Here is a 14,771-nt window from a genome sequence, read left to right on the forward strand (position 1 = left end):
CTGGTCCTTCTACGACCATATTGATGATTCACCGATTTCAGGCAACAGTCTCATGTGTGAAGTTCCTGAAATCTGGGGAAAAGGGCAGGGTGTAAACATGTCATGTAGCCAGTGATGTCAGAAGGGTCCTAACCAATAATTATGCTAAATTTGATGCAGGTTGGTAAAAACGGTGTGAAATTTTATATGGGACAATGCTCTGCCACAAATCCCGCCACAAATTAATACATTTTCACTTTTCGATATATATAGATTTATTTTTAGAAACATCAAGCTCTTCAGTAAACATTTGCGTTTCCCCATTGGGGTCTGAGTTAGCCATCTTAAATAGTTATTTTATTCTGCTCTGGCCAAAGTGATGTTGTAAACTCCCGCTCACTATCAATAGGACCAGGGAGTATTACCATCTGACCCAGGAGGTTAGGAAGGACCCCTAAAAACCTATCCCAATGACCACTTTCCCAGAACCCTTTGGAAGGACCGAATAGATGAAAACGATATCTCTCGGAATCCAGGTGCCTCAGAGGAGAAATCCGGCTCTATACCAGGAAATAAAAGTACTACAGATTCAGGGTGGTGATCCAAAGTGCAATTGCTTGCTATGCAACAACCAGACACACAAATAGGACTCTGCCTTTTCCTACACATCAAGAAGACTTGAGGAAAGAAAAGCTTGTGTTATCCTCACAACTGCAACCCCATAGGAATTTCCTCTTGTCAACACCCTGAGTGAAATCAATGGAAGGAGAATCTACGCCACAAGGAAAACAGGAGAAATGTTATTCTAAAAGCCCATTCCAATAACAGAACATTTTAACACACAAAATAACATGCTGAGTACAAGTGGCAGCCAGAGTGGGTAGCAGGTATTGCTCCCAGAAGGGAGGAGTGAGTCAATAAAGTAACATTATCAGAGCAGCTTCAAATACTCGAAAGGAAAAAATCCAGAACGGTGCATGACCTATTGAAGGGCTCCTATCCCAGACACAGTACTTAATAGCATCCCCTCCTCTGAGAATTCTCAGAGAAGACCTCTTCCCTCTGGTAGAAGCTATTTCGTACACGTACCTATGCAAATACCAGCTTCGAGGAACGTAGTGAAAGGGATTTTTGGAATGCAGGGAGTGGGAATATTGCAGTGGTTCATGACTGCTGGATGAAGAGACCAGGGCTGTGGAATGGAGATGGGGTTATTCAGAGGTGTGAGGAGGAAGCGTTCTCGAAGATCTGGAGGGTGCAGGTATGTGGATTAAAGGAAAACCTGGTGAGTGGAGTAAGATAATGTTAATAAAAAAAACACATAATGAAGGAAGTTGAGTGTACGAGAAAACCTGGAAAGGAGAGGAAGGCGGAAGGTGACACCAAAGACCAAAAGAAGAGGGTAAGTTGGAAGTTCTTAACCCCTTAAGTGCCAAGGACGAGTATGCTCGTCCTTTTTGCCCAAGCCTGCATAAAAGCCTGATGCTGAAATGTTACGAATAAACAAACTTCTGTCACGCTTATGCTCAGTGAGACTTGAAAGGTATTCCATTGCTTTTAAAAACCATAAACTTCCACGTAAGCGCTCGCCTCCTATTGAATTTTGTATAAATATATTGTTTTCTTGGTTAATCCAGGCACAGGTCACTCAGGAGTGTTAAATGTTAATATCCACTTTAGGGACCCATGCGTCACCCTCTCCCTATCAGTGAACTTTCCCAAAACATTCAGAGCGAGCGAGCAAGCACCATTTTGGGATACATTGCTGCTATGTTGAAGTTATCAACTGGTGAAAATTAGACTAGTTATAGGAGCTTTGTTGTGACATTAAGATAGGCGTGACTATTGCAATCTCCATAATACCCTTTGAGTTTGTGCCCATTCATTTTGTATTGCTGTAATGTGGATCTGCTTTGTAAAATAATGTCATGTTTTTTCCCACTATTTGCTTTCTGGCAAAAATTCCTATGAGACCCGTTACAAATTGGTATCATCTTGCAATCCATAAATCTTTCAACTTGCTGCTGATTAGGTTAATGTAATTAAGTGTCCTTTTAATTAAAATGGACGTTTTGTGTGTTATGCTATGAAATATTTGGATGACGTTGGTTTTCTGACAGCTGCAAGCATTGTCATCAATGTTATACAGAGGAAACATTTTCTGTATTGGTAATTTCCTTTTCCCATTGTTTGGCATCATGTTTGGGTGGTCTGCCTTCTCAAAAGCTGATGAAAGAGACTATACAGAACAGCTAAAAGATGTCTGTTAAAAATGAAATTGCTCAGTGCTCTACATTGTTTATCAGCTAGTCATATTTTGACTGTGCACGTTCCGTTTATACTGTGTGATATAGGATGTCAAATTACAGACCTATTTCTTTTTCAATAGAATATGGTGGATTGGGCCTCGACTTCAGCTACAGCGCAGCAGTGGCAGAAGAGCTTGGAAACATTCGCTGTGGTGGTGTACCAATGGCTATTGGAGTTCAGTCTGATATGGCTACACCAGCTCTGGCACGGTAACCGGTTTCATTATTTTGTTTGTTAACCTTGCTTGTAGTTGATGTAGCTGCCCTTACATTGCAGGCATGGAATTAAGAGTGAACTGGAAATCGAATCTCCGAATTTTGATCAAACCGGAAAATCTGTAATATTGAATGGTTTGGGTACAATTTAATTCCAAATAAAACATATGTTTCCATTTAAGCTCACTACTTTTATCCTTTTAGTTTGTTTATTTTATGGATCTTTGTTAAGTTGCGTTCCTGGCCAAGAACAACACTGACACCAGTGTAGAAACAGGAAACATCTTTACTGAGTTCCAGCTCGTGGCACACGGTACAGGAATGCATTTAGGCCACATCAGGTAAGTAGGATAGACGGAACATCCACCAACATCCTGCACATTCACAGAACTATTCAGGATATAACCTTCTCACACACAGCATTCCATGTCAGTCACTCCATGCATACAGGGCAGGGTGGAACGTGTCAACACAGCACGTCGCCTCACCCCAACAGACAGCACCTGAAACACCCCATAACAACCTAAAACCAACAGTCTAAAAATCCCAGCTGTAAACACCACCAACACCCCTAACACTATCATGACCTCCCAACTCTAACCAACAGTCACTCACTGGCTGTAACCAACAGCCAAAACACCTCACAAGTCCTCAGTTATGGTGGGTACTGTGTCAGGTGACCTGCGCATGCCGAGATCAATAAAAGGGGGCAGGCCTTCCCGCCCAGGGACAGACACTCACAGTTGCACCACTAAGACATCTTGCGTCTTCATTTCGTGACCCGGAGCTAACCACCCCAGGCCTACAACAACTGGCGATGAAGTTGAGATGAGAGTCCCCAGGCGAGCCGGAGCTCCGGCACTCCTCTGCGTTCCAGACGCACAGCTGGGTAGCCCCCAGCTGGCCTCACGCCCAGCCACACTGCAGGTGTGGGGTAGTGTGGCTTCCTGCTGCACAACCCGCTACTGTTAGGGAGAATTCTCACACAAGTGCTAAATTCCCTCTACCTTAGAGCCCTCCAGCTCTTTTGCTATATTTTGGGGCTTTGAACTCTTCATTTTTAATGTGTTTTACTTTTGTGTTCTTTGGTTATGGATTTTTAAAACAACTCCATAGGCATCATCCTTTTCTGTGTGTCACACAGCACCTTCAGTGCAGTGGCACAGGGATGTCTTTCAGATTTTCCATGATTTAAATACCTTCTCTGGGACTGACTACTGTCTCCCAGAACATGTAAAGTTAAATTGACTTTACTAGTCTCTTTAAGTTTACAGACCCAGCACACACTATCTTCCTATAGAGTGCTGGAGGGGTTGCCTAGCTTCCCCTGAGTCAAAACACTAATGTAACAGTCAAATGTTACCCTTTCCTACTTTAAATTGCTGGTGGCAGTGGTTTAGATCAAACTACAATGATTTTTCCCGACCGCTAACAACGGTAGCTACAAATCGGGTCCGCCATATTTTTCAATAAAAACAGACTCCGGTCATTTCTTTTAGGAAAGGTCCTTCTTGTGTTTGTCTCTGCGCGCCAAACCAGGTTTGGTCCCTTTGTTCATAGGCCTTTGGTGGGCTTCAGTGCTGGAGCCCTCCTGTGGCGCCTGAGGGTCTGGGGTGGACAGGATGTGAGGGAGGTGCCAGAAACTCCCTGTGCATAGTCTCCTAGGAGACCTGAATGCACTCTGGTGTGATTGGCTGGCTGGCTGTCCGGCAAGGACAGCCACCCCGCTCTGTGAGTGACAGCCAGGCTGGAATGAATGGGGGAAAACTGTTTAAAAGCAGGTCTCTGGGACTTGGAAAGCAGAGTCGACCACTGGAATGAAAGAAGCGAAGATGAGCGGAAGGAAAAGGACTGCTACAACTCCTGGACGACCGGTGAAGCCCTGCTGCAGAACCGAATTGCCTGAAACTCCATCGACAGAGAAGCTCTTCAAGGTTAACTTCTTCCCTTGAGTTTGGTGGGAACAACCAACTTGCAAGCCACCTGGACACCGTCCCCATCTGGTCGAATTTTCTTCAGAGTGCTGTTGAAAACCGGATAGCCAGAGGGAAGGAAAGCAGCACGTGTACTTTAAGGCACTCACACATCCTTCTTGTCCAAACAGCGAGATCTGCTCGAACTGCCAGGAACAACTGTCTCAGCTACAGCTCTTCTTCAATTTAAAGGTACTGTGCCCACTTCAGGGGAGCTAAACTTGTTCATTTACTTAACAGTTGTGTACTTGTGGTTTATTAGAGTGTGATATTGAGCTGCTCTTGCTAGTGTAGTGTTTTCAAACTGACTGTGTAAATGTATATTCTTTTAACAAGAAACCTTGAGTATTTCTTTGAATCACTGTATTGGTTGGTCCTATGTGTAACTTGCTCTACTACTCACTCAACTCTTGAGATAAGTCTGGCTGCTCAGCCATCGCTACCACTTTACTGTGTAGTACATACTTGTACCAAAGGTAAATTTGTACTGACACTTGTAGTCTTAATTGCGTGTAGTGTTCCCAAAGGGTACTGCATGTGATTCTGCCTAACAGCTGCTCATCCCCTTCTGGCACGGCTGGGTAAGTCCAAGCCCCAAGCTCGACCCCTTCACAACGAGGCAGCATCAACGGGCTAAGGCCCTCAGAGCAGAAGGAGGAAGTCGCTGCTCGCCACCCGGAGCATGAGGGGAAGTAACAAAAAAAAGAAGAAACTCAGAACATCGCTGGTCACCACACAGAAGGAGGGATGTGGTGGCAATGTACTGCCCCTCCTCTCCCAAAACGCCCAGAGACTGCCAATTTCTCCAGTCATCCCCCTCACAACCAGGCTAACAGGCTGCTAATGGAGCCCTCTCCACAAGGGGAGCCCCAGTAACGCTGCAGTAGTGTCCCCACAAGTGGCCGTCAGGGGTGCTGTAGGGGAGCAGAGGGAGCTGGCCCAACAGGCCCCAACCGCCACACCCAGTACAGATTTACCAACTGGCACTTCCCGCCTGCCACTCCCACCACAGGATATCCTGGTGCTTGGCTATCAGCCCCAAAAAGACCACACGGGTGCTCTTGCGACTGAGGGAGACTGCATAAGAGAGAGTTGTTTGCACAGGGGGAGGAGTGGCCCTGCTGACATGAGGTTTGAAGACCACGACGGTGGAACATGCACCTCCTCTATGGCCAGACTGTCCCTGTTTGTGTCTGTGTGTGAGGGGCGCAGGGGTTCCGGTGCAGGATGCAACACACAATGCAGTTTTACAAGGTGTCCAGTAACAGAGTTCGATGTCAAAGGTGCCCCGGCCACCCCTGGGCCGCGATGGGACATGTGGGTAGAAAGGATAGAAATGTACTTCACCACGGCAAAGGAGGACGATAACGAAACCCCGAGGGCAATGCTCTTTTTCTACATGAACAGCAAGGTGATCCAAATTTTCAAACATTGCGACCTTGAGATGGCTCATACAGTGCAGCGAAAGAAACGCTGCAGGAGTACTTCCAACAGGCTGGTCAACAAAGAGATTTTGCCTGCGGCAGACCCACCAGGATCCGGCTGAGTCTTTAGATGCTTACCATGCTTGACTGCAGAGGCTAGCCATGACCTTTCGGCTGGTGGACGAGACTGACGAGATCAGGGCACAGATCATCCTACACTGCTCATCGGCATTGCTACGCCATGCCGCCAGATTCTAAAGGAGCGCGACATACACCTACACAGAATCTTGGAGGTAGGAAGAACCTAGGAGCTCTCCACGTCCAGGGCTGCACAGATGGAAGAGGCTTCGAAAGGAGGCCGTCCGGAGCTTGTGCAGGCAGTGTCGACAGAAGGCAAAGCACGCAGAGTGCACAAAAGCCTCCGGAGGAACACCAGAAGCCATGCAATGCCTGTGGGGGACAGGCACATCATGACCAGACATGCCCAGCGGCAGGAGCCGTGTGCCGGCGTTGCAGCAAAGTCAAACATTACACCCAGATGTTCAGGGCACCGTGGCAATCCGTCCAACTGTCCCAACCGCCCGACACCGCCCAGGCCTCGGTACTGGCAAGTAGCCACAGTGGGGGATGATGGGAGGCCAGGCCCGCCTCCCTGGCAAGGATGGAGGGAGCAGGTGACATAGAGGATGCGCTCTTCATCTCAGCAGTATGCCTGGACTCGAGCCAACAGCGGAGGAAGCCCCGCTGCTCAATCACAATCATGAACACAAGGATGTTGATCCTAGGTGGACACCGGGGCCTCGGTCAACGTGATGCCGGCAGCCAATTTCAGGATGCTCTCACCAGTGCCACCACCCCTGCAGCGCCCAACCATTTGCATCTTCACATACAGTGACTCCTCACCCCTACCACTGGACAGATTCTTTGTCACATCGATGCATCACGAAGATATCACAATACAGGCCAAGTTTTTTGTGACGCTGGTGGCAAAAGAGACACTGCTCAGCTGTGCAACTGCAGAAGACCTGGGAGTGGTGCACTTCGCCTTCCAGGTATACCCCAAGACATAGGCTGCCTGCTGGCGCAGTTCCCAGGCCTTTTCGAGGGAGTGGGCTGCATATAATGACAAGAGGTGCGGCTGCACATTGACCCAACCATCCAACCAGTGGCTCTGTGCCACCGACTCATACCACTCCACATGCGGCAGAAGGTAGAGGCTGAGATTATCAAGATGGAAAAGTCGGTCATCATCTAAAGAGTAGAAGGTCCCATGCCCAGGGTGTAACTGATTTTCATGGCAGCCAAGCCAAACTGTCCAGATGAGGTGCGCATCTGCGTGGATATAAGGCTGTCCAACTGGGCGATCAGGAAGGTGAGACCTCCCATGCCTACACTGAACGACATCCTGGCTGACCTACGGTGAGCGCAGCTCTTCTCAACATTGGACCTCAAGGTCGGGTACCATCAAGTCCCTCTACGCATGGACTCCAGGGTCATCGTGACGTTCTCCTCCCATATCGGACTGTTTCGGTACAGGCGGCTGAGCTTCGGGATGTCGTTGGCGGCTGTGGTCTTCCACCACACCATCAGGGGTGTGTTGACGGGCCTTACGGGGGCCCTCAACATGTGCAACAATGTGTTGGTATACTCAGTGCCGCCGAAGGAGCACATGGCCAGACTCACATTGTTACTGGAGTGGTTATGCCTGGTGGGACTAACCCTGAACTGGAGGAAGTGCAAGTTCATGGTACCAAGGATAGATTTCTTTGGCGGCTTCGTTCTTCACAATGGGGGACTTTCACCGGACTCCAAGAAAGTTGAGGACATCAAGGTAGCACCCGCACCAACCTCGCCCTTCCAGGTCTGCAGTTACCTTGGCATGGTCAACTTTTGAGGTAGATTTCATCCTGAATCTAGCCACCCTGACCGAACCCCTATGCATCCTGATGAAGAAGGACCAGGACTGGAACTGGGGCAAGGAGGAACAAGAGTCATTCAACGCCACCAAACATGCACTCACGGCCGACACTACCATGGCCTACTTTGACACTACAAAGGAGTCAGAGGTGATGGTGGATGCGAGCCTGTGAGGCTGGGGGATGTGCACATACAAGTTTCTGAATCAGGTGTACGGCAACCGATTGCCTTCACGATCAAGGCACTCACAGCCACATAGCGCAGGTATTTGCAGATTGAACGGGAGGCGCTGGCTGTCCTGTGGGAGTGCCGGAACTTCCATATCTACATCTGCGGGCACCCCGTCACTGTGGTCGTGGACCACAAACTCCTGGTCCCCATCCTGGATGGCAATGCACCTAGGCCCCCGATCAGGCTCGAGCGCTGGCTCCTTCAACTGCAGGAGTACAACTTGATGTTGATCTTCAGAGCAAGTTCCGACAACCCGGCTGACTACCTGTCCCGACACCCGAGAGGACCGGCTCGAGGGGAGGAGACACCTGTGGACGATACCGAGGCCACGGTCGCGATGGTCATTCAGGCGGCGGTACCCAGATCCATGTCAGTCACTGATTTTGCAAAGGCAACCCGTCCGGTCTCGAGCATGCAGGATCTGACTGAGCAGCTGCGGTCGGAATGGACTTCTTGAGCATCACACAAACCCGAACACCAAGCCTTTCTCAGAGGCCTCTGAACCGTGAGGAGGGAGCTCACAATTGGAACTGAACTTGCGTGGCTTCAGGGGATGCAACTGGTAATCCGTGTGTCCCTCCAAAAGTCGGTGATTGAACTCACCCACGTGGGCCACAAAGTAGTTTCCAAGACAGCGGCGAGGCTCCACGAGAAGGTGTGGTTCCGGAGATGGAGAGAAAAGTGGATGATGCTGTCGCTGCATGCACCTGGTGTCAAGCAGTGAGGCCCCTTACCAAAAAAAAAACAAAGGGCCCCCATCACATCCCCAGTGCGTGCGGATGCCCTGTGGAAAACCCTCATCATGGACTTTTGAACTGTACTCCTGTCCCAGCACTTCAGTGCTGCTGGACGAATTCTCAAGGTACCCGGAGGTACATTTCGTGGGCTCTACGGCGGTCAGGGCCGTCATCCTGGTCCTGAAAGAGATGTTTGCCACCTACAGGTTCCCGGAGTCGGTGAGGTCAAACAATGGGTCCCCTTCCAGAGCGAGGAGCTAGCCACATTCCTGGTGTCGTATGAGGTGGAGCAACACCGGATTACACTGTGCTGGCCCCTAGCCAACGGCGATGTGGAGCAGTTTATGCGGACTCTCAGCAAAGCCTTCTGCATTGCCCTGCAGAGGGGTCATGCGCTGGAGCCCGCACTCAAGGAGTTTCTCATGGCCTTCGGCATGACGCCGCACTCGACCAGAGCAGTATACCCGACGGTATCACTGTTCGGACGCAAAGTCAAGTCAACAATCCCGGAACACAAGGCTCAACTGCTGGGACTGTTAGAGCCCGCACTGGTGAGAAGCAGACTGGAGCATTCCAACGCTAGAGAGTCGTCGATCAGTGATCAGGTACTGGCCAGGGCCAGAAACCCCACGAACAAGCTATGCCTGCCCCATGATCCGATACCCTGTAGGGTGCCGGCTCGCCAAGCAACAAAGGTCACAGTGACCCGTGAAGGCTCTTCATCACCGGAACCTACAGATGGTTCCAGGACATCCGAGGGATACCGACCAGGGATGAACTGCAGAGTGAGGATGGACAGCCCCTGCGCAGAGACCACGACGGAGAGCTGCCGACAGAAGGCGGCGACTGGAGCAACGATGCCCCTGACACAGAAAGCGCCAGCAGCTCGGTGCCCAGCCCGGCGAGATATGCCCAGCACGCTGGCTGCCGACTCCCAGAGACTGAGAGATGAAGTGATGGAGTAGGCCGTTGTGAAACACAAGTATAATAAATGACACTGTTCAGTATTATTTTGTTACTGTTCTATGTTCTTATTTGGAGGAGAGTTGGAAGGGGATGTTGCAGTGCGCGTGGGCACCGTGTCGGGTGACCATGCGCTGCGTTCAATAAACGTGTAGGTCGTCCCGCCCAGGGACAGACACGCCCAGTTGCATCCCTAATAAATCTCGTGTCTTCATTTCGTGACTCAGACCTAACCACCCCGGGCCTACAACAACCTCCATGACTGTAATCAACAGCCAGCCCCTCCTCTAATTAAAAAAAGAAAGCTTTACTGTTCCTATTTTATTTTCAAAAGAAACCGTTCTGGAATTGTTTACTTTTAAAATAAAAGCGTAGCAAGAGGTTTATACTGGCACTTCAGAGCACTGCACTGAACATTCCCATAAATAGCTGGTGTTTGTGGAGGTTTTTATTGCGTGTGGGAGGGGGTGTGGCGATGATGTTTGTGGGGGAGCTTGGGAAGGCCAGCAGGGAACATAGTTCCACTACTTCTCTTCGTACACTTTGACCACTGTGGCCGCACCAGAGGGCACAGTCTCGAGCAGCAAGCCAGTGAAGAAACAGTGAGAGGAAGCAGGAGAGGATGGGTATCGCATGGCACAACCACCACCGGCTCCCACTGCTCACTCACGGATCCCACTAATTCCATTAAAAAGATCCCAGGAAGAGCTATCCGATGCTGAAATTAGGAAAGCAGGTCACTCCAATGGCAACAAGCAACTCTGCAGCCAGAAGATGTTTTATGGACAACATAAGCATTTAGAAAAGTAGTATTCCAAAGGTACAGACCACAACATTTCTCAGTCAGTTTCAGATAGCACTCATTTGAACATGAACTCACTTCTCCAACCTGCTGAATGCAGTATCTAGAACACACAAAGCTGCTTCACCCCGCCATTCACATCCACCAATTTGATTTATCAGGTTAAAAAGGAGAGCGAGAGCCCCTCTACTGAGAACGAACATGGGTCAAATACCCCGTTCTATGGAATTTCTTCCATTCAGGAGGGTCTACAACCACGTTTTTAGCTCACTGCACCAGGCACAGAGGAGACCTTTTCATTTGCATATCTGCCTTTGTAAAAGGTGCTTGTAGCCCCTCCCATAGAACAGGTTATTTGGAAGTGTTCAGTAGAGGGGTTCCCAAAGCCATTTTGTGCTGATTTATCAGGTGTTGACTATTGCTATTGATTAGACGTTTGGGTATGATTTATCCTTCTAGGTGCAGAAGAGGACATTGTATGTGTCTTGTGTTTTTTGCAGTTCCATACAGTTAAGGTTTCATTAAACTGTTCATTTGAAAAACGCTTTCTCCTAGTGGCACCCACATGGATTGTATACCTTGTTTGCCGCTTAAGGCAACATGGACAGAGGACAGGCTATACTTTCTGGGGATGGTTTGAACCAGTAAGAAAGCATCCAAATAACAATAGCTCCATGATGGCAAAATTAAAATGAGTGTCCACACAGGGTGCTTCTAAAATATAGATACCTTTTCTCTCTCTCTCTCTCTCTCTCTCTCTCTCTCTCTCTCTCTCTCTCTCTCTCTCTCTCTCTCTCTCCCCCCCCCCCCCCCCACCACCCCCCTCTCGGAATGAATGGCAGGAGTGAGGAAATGCAGAATTAAATCAGGATTACTTTAACCTTTTCTTTTAAGGTAGGGAATGGTGTTGTAACCATTGTTCGAAGTGTATGAATAGAAAGTAGTGGAACTATGATCCCACTGGCCTGCCCCCACTCCCCACAAACTCCATCGCCATACCCCCTCCCACAAACAATACAAGCCCCCAGACAAATGCGCCTGCTGTTTAAGGGAACGTTCAGTGCAGTGCACTGAAAGTGCAAGTTTCAACTTCTTTCTACACTTTTATTTTAAAACGAAACCATTCCGGAATGGTTTCTTTTTAAAATAAAAGTATAGGAACAGTAAAACCTAATAAAACAAAGTAGAGGAGAACCACTCCCGCCCACGCCCACCCACTTCGACCACTGGTTGTAACCGTCTATAAGGGCCAACGTATCAAAGCCAAAGGGCAGAACCTAGTAATTCCTTTTTAGGGGCCCCTCATCCATTCACAACTGTACCTTAGTCTTTTGTAGTGGATCGAAAGTCCTGAGCAAGTCGTCTTGGTGTTTTTCCATTGTCGCAAATTCTGGTTCAATGATGAAAAATCAGGCCGTCTGCCCTTTAGGGCTGGATGTTGATGCCGCAAATCGGCTTCTCGTGTACAGGATCATCGGTGAGTGGCGTATGCTTCACTGCTCAACTGCATTATCTGTGCAGCTCACTGCAGCATAGAGCTGCACCATAGCTCCGATAGGAGGTGATGGCGAAATCTGTCGGCAGTTTAGCAGTATTTTGATGTTGGCTCAATCATCTCGATGTGGAGTGATCACAACATGTTGGGTTATATGATCAGCATTGCCAAAGGCAGCACCTTCAGGCTCGCAGCAATGTGGGCTCTTTTTCCCGGCCTCTCGAAGGTAAATGCTTGCATTGGTTTAGGGCTGCTTGTAAGGCCATGCACAGTCCTTGGACGGTTCCCTCCTTGCCAGCAGTCTTCAGAGGGAGGCAAGCTTTCCTCCCAACAATCACCTTTCTTGTGCCCTAGAAGTTGATATGAAGGCAGCTAACGGCTCGTGGAAATCTTTTCTTCACCCAATGCCGAGGACTCTGAGCAGCAGTAGCTTTAACAATTTTGGCGTGATCCTTCTCTAAAGATGATTCTAAAAGACGTTTCTCAAATGGGGTCAGGGGGACGGTTCACCTCCATATATAGTCAAATTGTGACATGGGATTGGTGCTTTTTCAAGCATTCTGTTAAAAGTCAATCAATGTTTCTGTTACGTTTGCCCTCCTATGCTGTGTCATACCAGTCCTTGATATGTAGGGAAACGAGGTTGTAGTGGTCTAAAAAGGAAACGCATAGTAAAAATCAATGTGGCCAACATCGTCTTTATTTAGGTTTCTGGGCTTTTTGATCTCCTGGCTCTGCCCTCTGCCCAGAATATCCTACATAAGGGGATCTCCATGCCAATTATCCCTGTTCAAGTATTCCCATTTCTCCTGTAGCTGTTCACACTTTTCTTGCTGTGTATACTTGTATGTGTAGCCAGATGTCTGCTAACATGCCAATTACTGATCCCCAGCAGAAGATATACATGTTTTTTAAAAAAAATATGGATGTTGGTAAGTTCAATTACCAGCATTCATATATACACGCAATGGCCGCAGGCCCATCTGTGTACAAATATCATTGAAACAAACAAAGTTCCTATTGTTAAATAGGAACTTCCGTCCCCTGCACACCAATTGGTATTGGAAATCAAAATTCCAAACCATATTTAAATAGCTTCAGTAATTCAAATCAGTTTTGTCTTTAAGTAACCAATTTTTGTTGTGACAATTATTTTCAAAAATATTCAAGGATACATACAATCAAGAATGTTTTTAATCAAGAATCCAAATGAGAGTTCAATTCACTCAATAGTATGAAATTATATTAATCATGAGCTCTATACGTTTCGAGAGCAAACCTCTCTTCTTCAGGAGCAATACATTATATTTTTCACAGAATAATTTCAATGAGAATACTTTAAACCAAAAAATGTGAAGTTTCTTTTGACAAAGGAATTTTTTGACCTCAAATTTTTTTTTTGCAATTTAATGGCTGCCTATTTTACATTTAATATAGACATAATTGCATTTTTCAACTAAAATGTCTTGTGTCTTCAAAAAGATCATTTGACTGTGGGGTAATGGAAACATCATCTCGTGGCACAATTCTCTGAGAATCTGTGGATAATATTAATAAATAGTATTAGTATTGTGTAACTCAGTGGAAGTTCTACTGTTAGTCAGGTAAGATGTTGTAAGTACCTGTATGATGATGCAGCATGTAATAAGGGAATTCAAAAATCCAGATGCTTGGTCATGCAGAATCTTGTCCTATAGAGGTAAATAAATTCGATATGTATGTTTCTCTTATATGCTAAGAGGTAAGCTCAACATATTCTAACCATTTATGTGAATCTACTGTTCTATACACTCACCTATTCGCGGGTGTGCTTTATATGGTACAGTCAATGTTCTTCTTGTGTCTGTATCTGTGTTTTCATTAGATTTAACATCACGTTGTCCGAGTATCAGGAATCACCTATCTTTTTGTATTCGATTTTCTAAAGAATGACAATATGTGTCAGTCAGTGATAATTTCTATATGTTATTCGCTATCTTGTAAATGTTGTATGAACGAAGTTTATCTCTGTTCTTGTGTGCACTATCGGTTGGTGCTTCTTTTCAATTCCCGTCAGTGGAAAACAATTCATTCATGCATGGTTCCTAAAGTAGTCATGTGATGTTGATCACATGTCTACACGGATTATGGGAATGGTAGTTTCTCTATATGAAATGTCGCGCGGTAGTTGCCTTAGTAGTTCCTAAAGTAGTCATGTGATGTTGATCACATGGTTATACAGGGTTATGGGAATCGTAGTTTCTCTGTGTAAATTGTCGCAAAAGAGATTAAGTGACCAAGTCATAGATCACTAAATTCTATTCTACTCGAAACAATTCACTAATGAGTTTCCTGTTAAATGGTCAAGTAATATTATTCATTTAACTACACAAAATTTAATATATTGCTTTGTGGCTTAATTAAGATGAGTCACGTGATCTGAATCGCGTTACTACACAGAATTCTGGGAAACGTAGTGCCTCTCATTGTGAGGGCTAATTCGTTACATTTAGGTGTCCTTTCCATTATCCCATAGTCAAAACAACATCATTCAAATTATCCTAAGATACAGACACGAGAAGAACATTGACTGTACCAGATAAAACACACCCGCGAATAGGTGAGTGTATAGAACAGTCAATTCACATAAATGGTTAGAATATGTTGAGCTTACCTCTTAGCATATAAGAGAAACATACATATTGAATTTATTTACCTCTATAGGACAAGATTCTGCATGACCAAG

At 46.8% G+C, this 14,771-nt stretch overlaps 1 protein-coding gene across 1 annotated transcript in view; it reads left to right on the plus strand.

The window, feature by feature from the left end:
• LOC138569976 (probable acyl-CoA dehydrogenase 6) overlaps positions 1 to 14,771 on the plus strand; it is a 908,321-nt gene that overhangs the window by 422,493 nt on the left and 471,057 nt on the right. The window contains exon 3 of the mRNA XM_069648472.1: positions 2,369 to 2,498. Within this exon, the coding sequence (XP_069504573.1) occupies positions 2,369 to 2,498 (130 nt within the window). The remainder of the gene's footprint in view (positions 1 to 2,368; positions 2,499 to 14,771) is intronic.

Source organism: Ambystoma mexicanum, chromosome 2q (genome assembly GCF_040938575.1).
Source record: "Ambystoma mexicanum isolate Mex_15411 chromosome 2q, UKY_AmexF1_1, whole genome shotgun sequence".
Lineage (NCBI taxonomy): Eukaryota > Metazoa > Chordata > Amphibia > Caudata > Ambystomatidae > Ambystoma > Ambystoma mexicanum.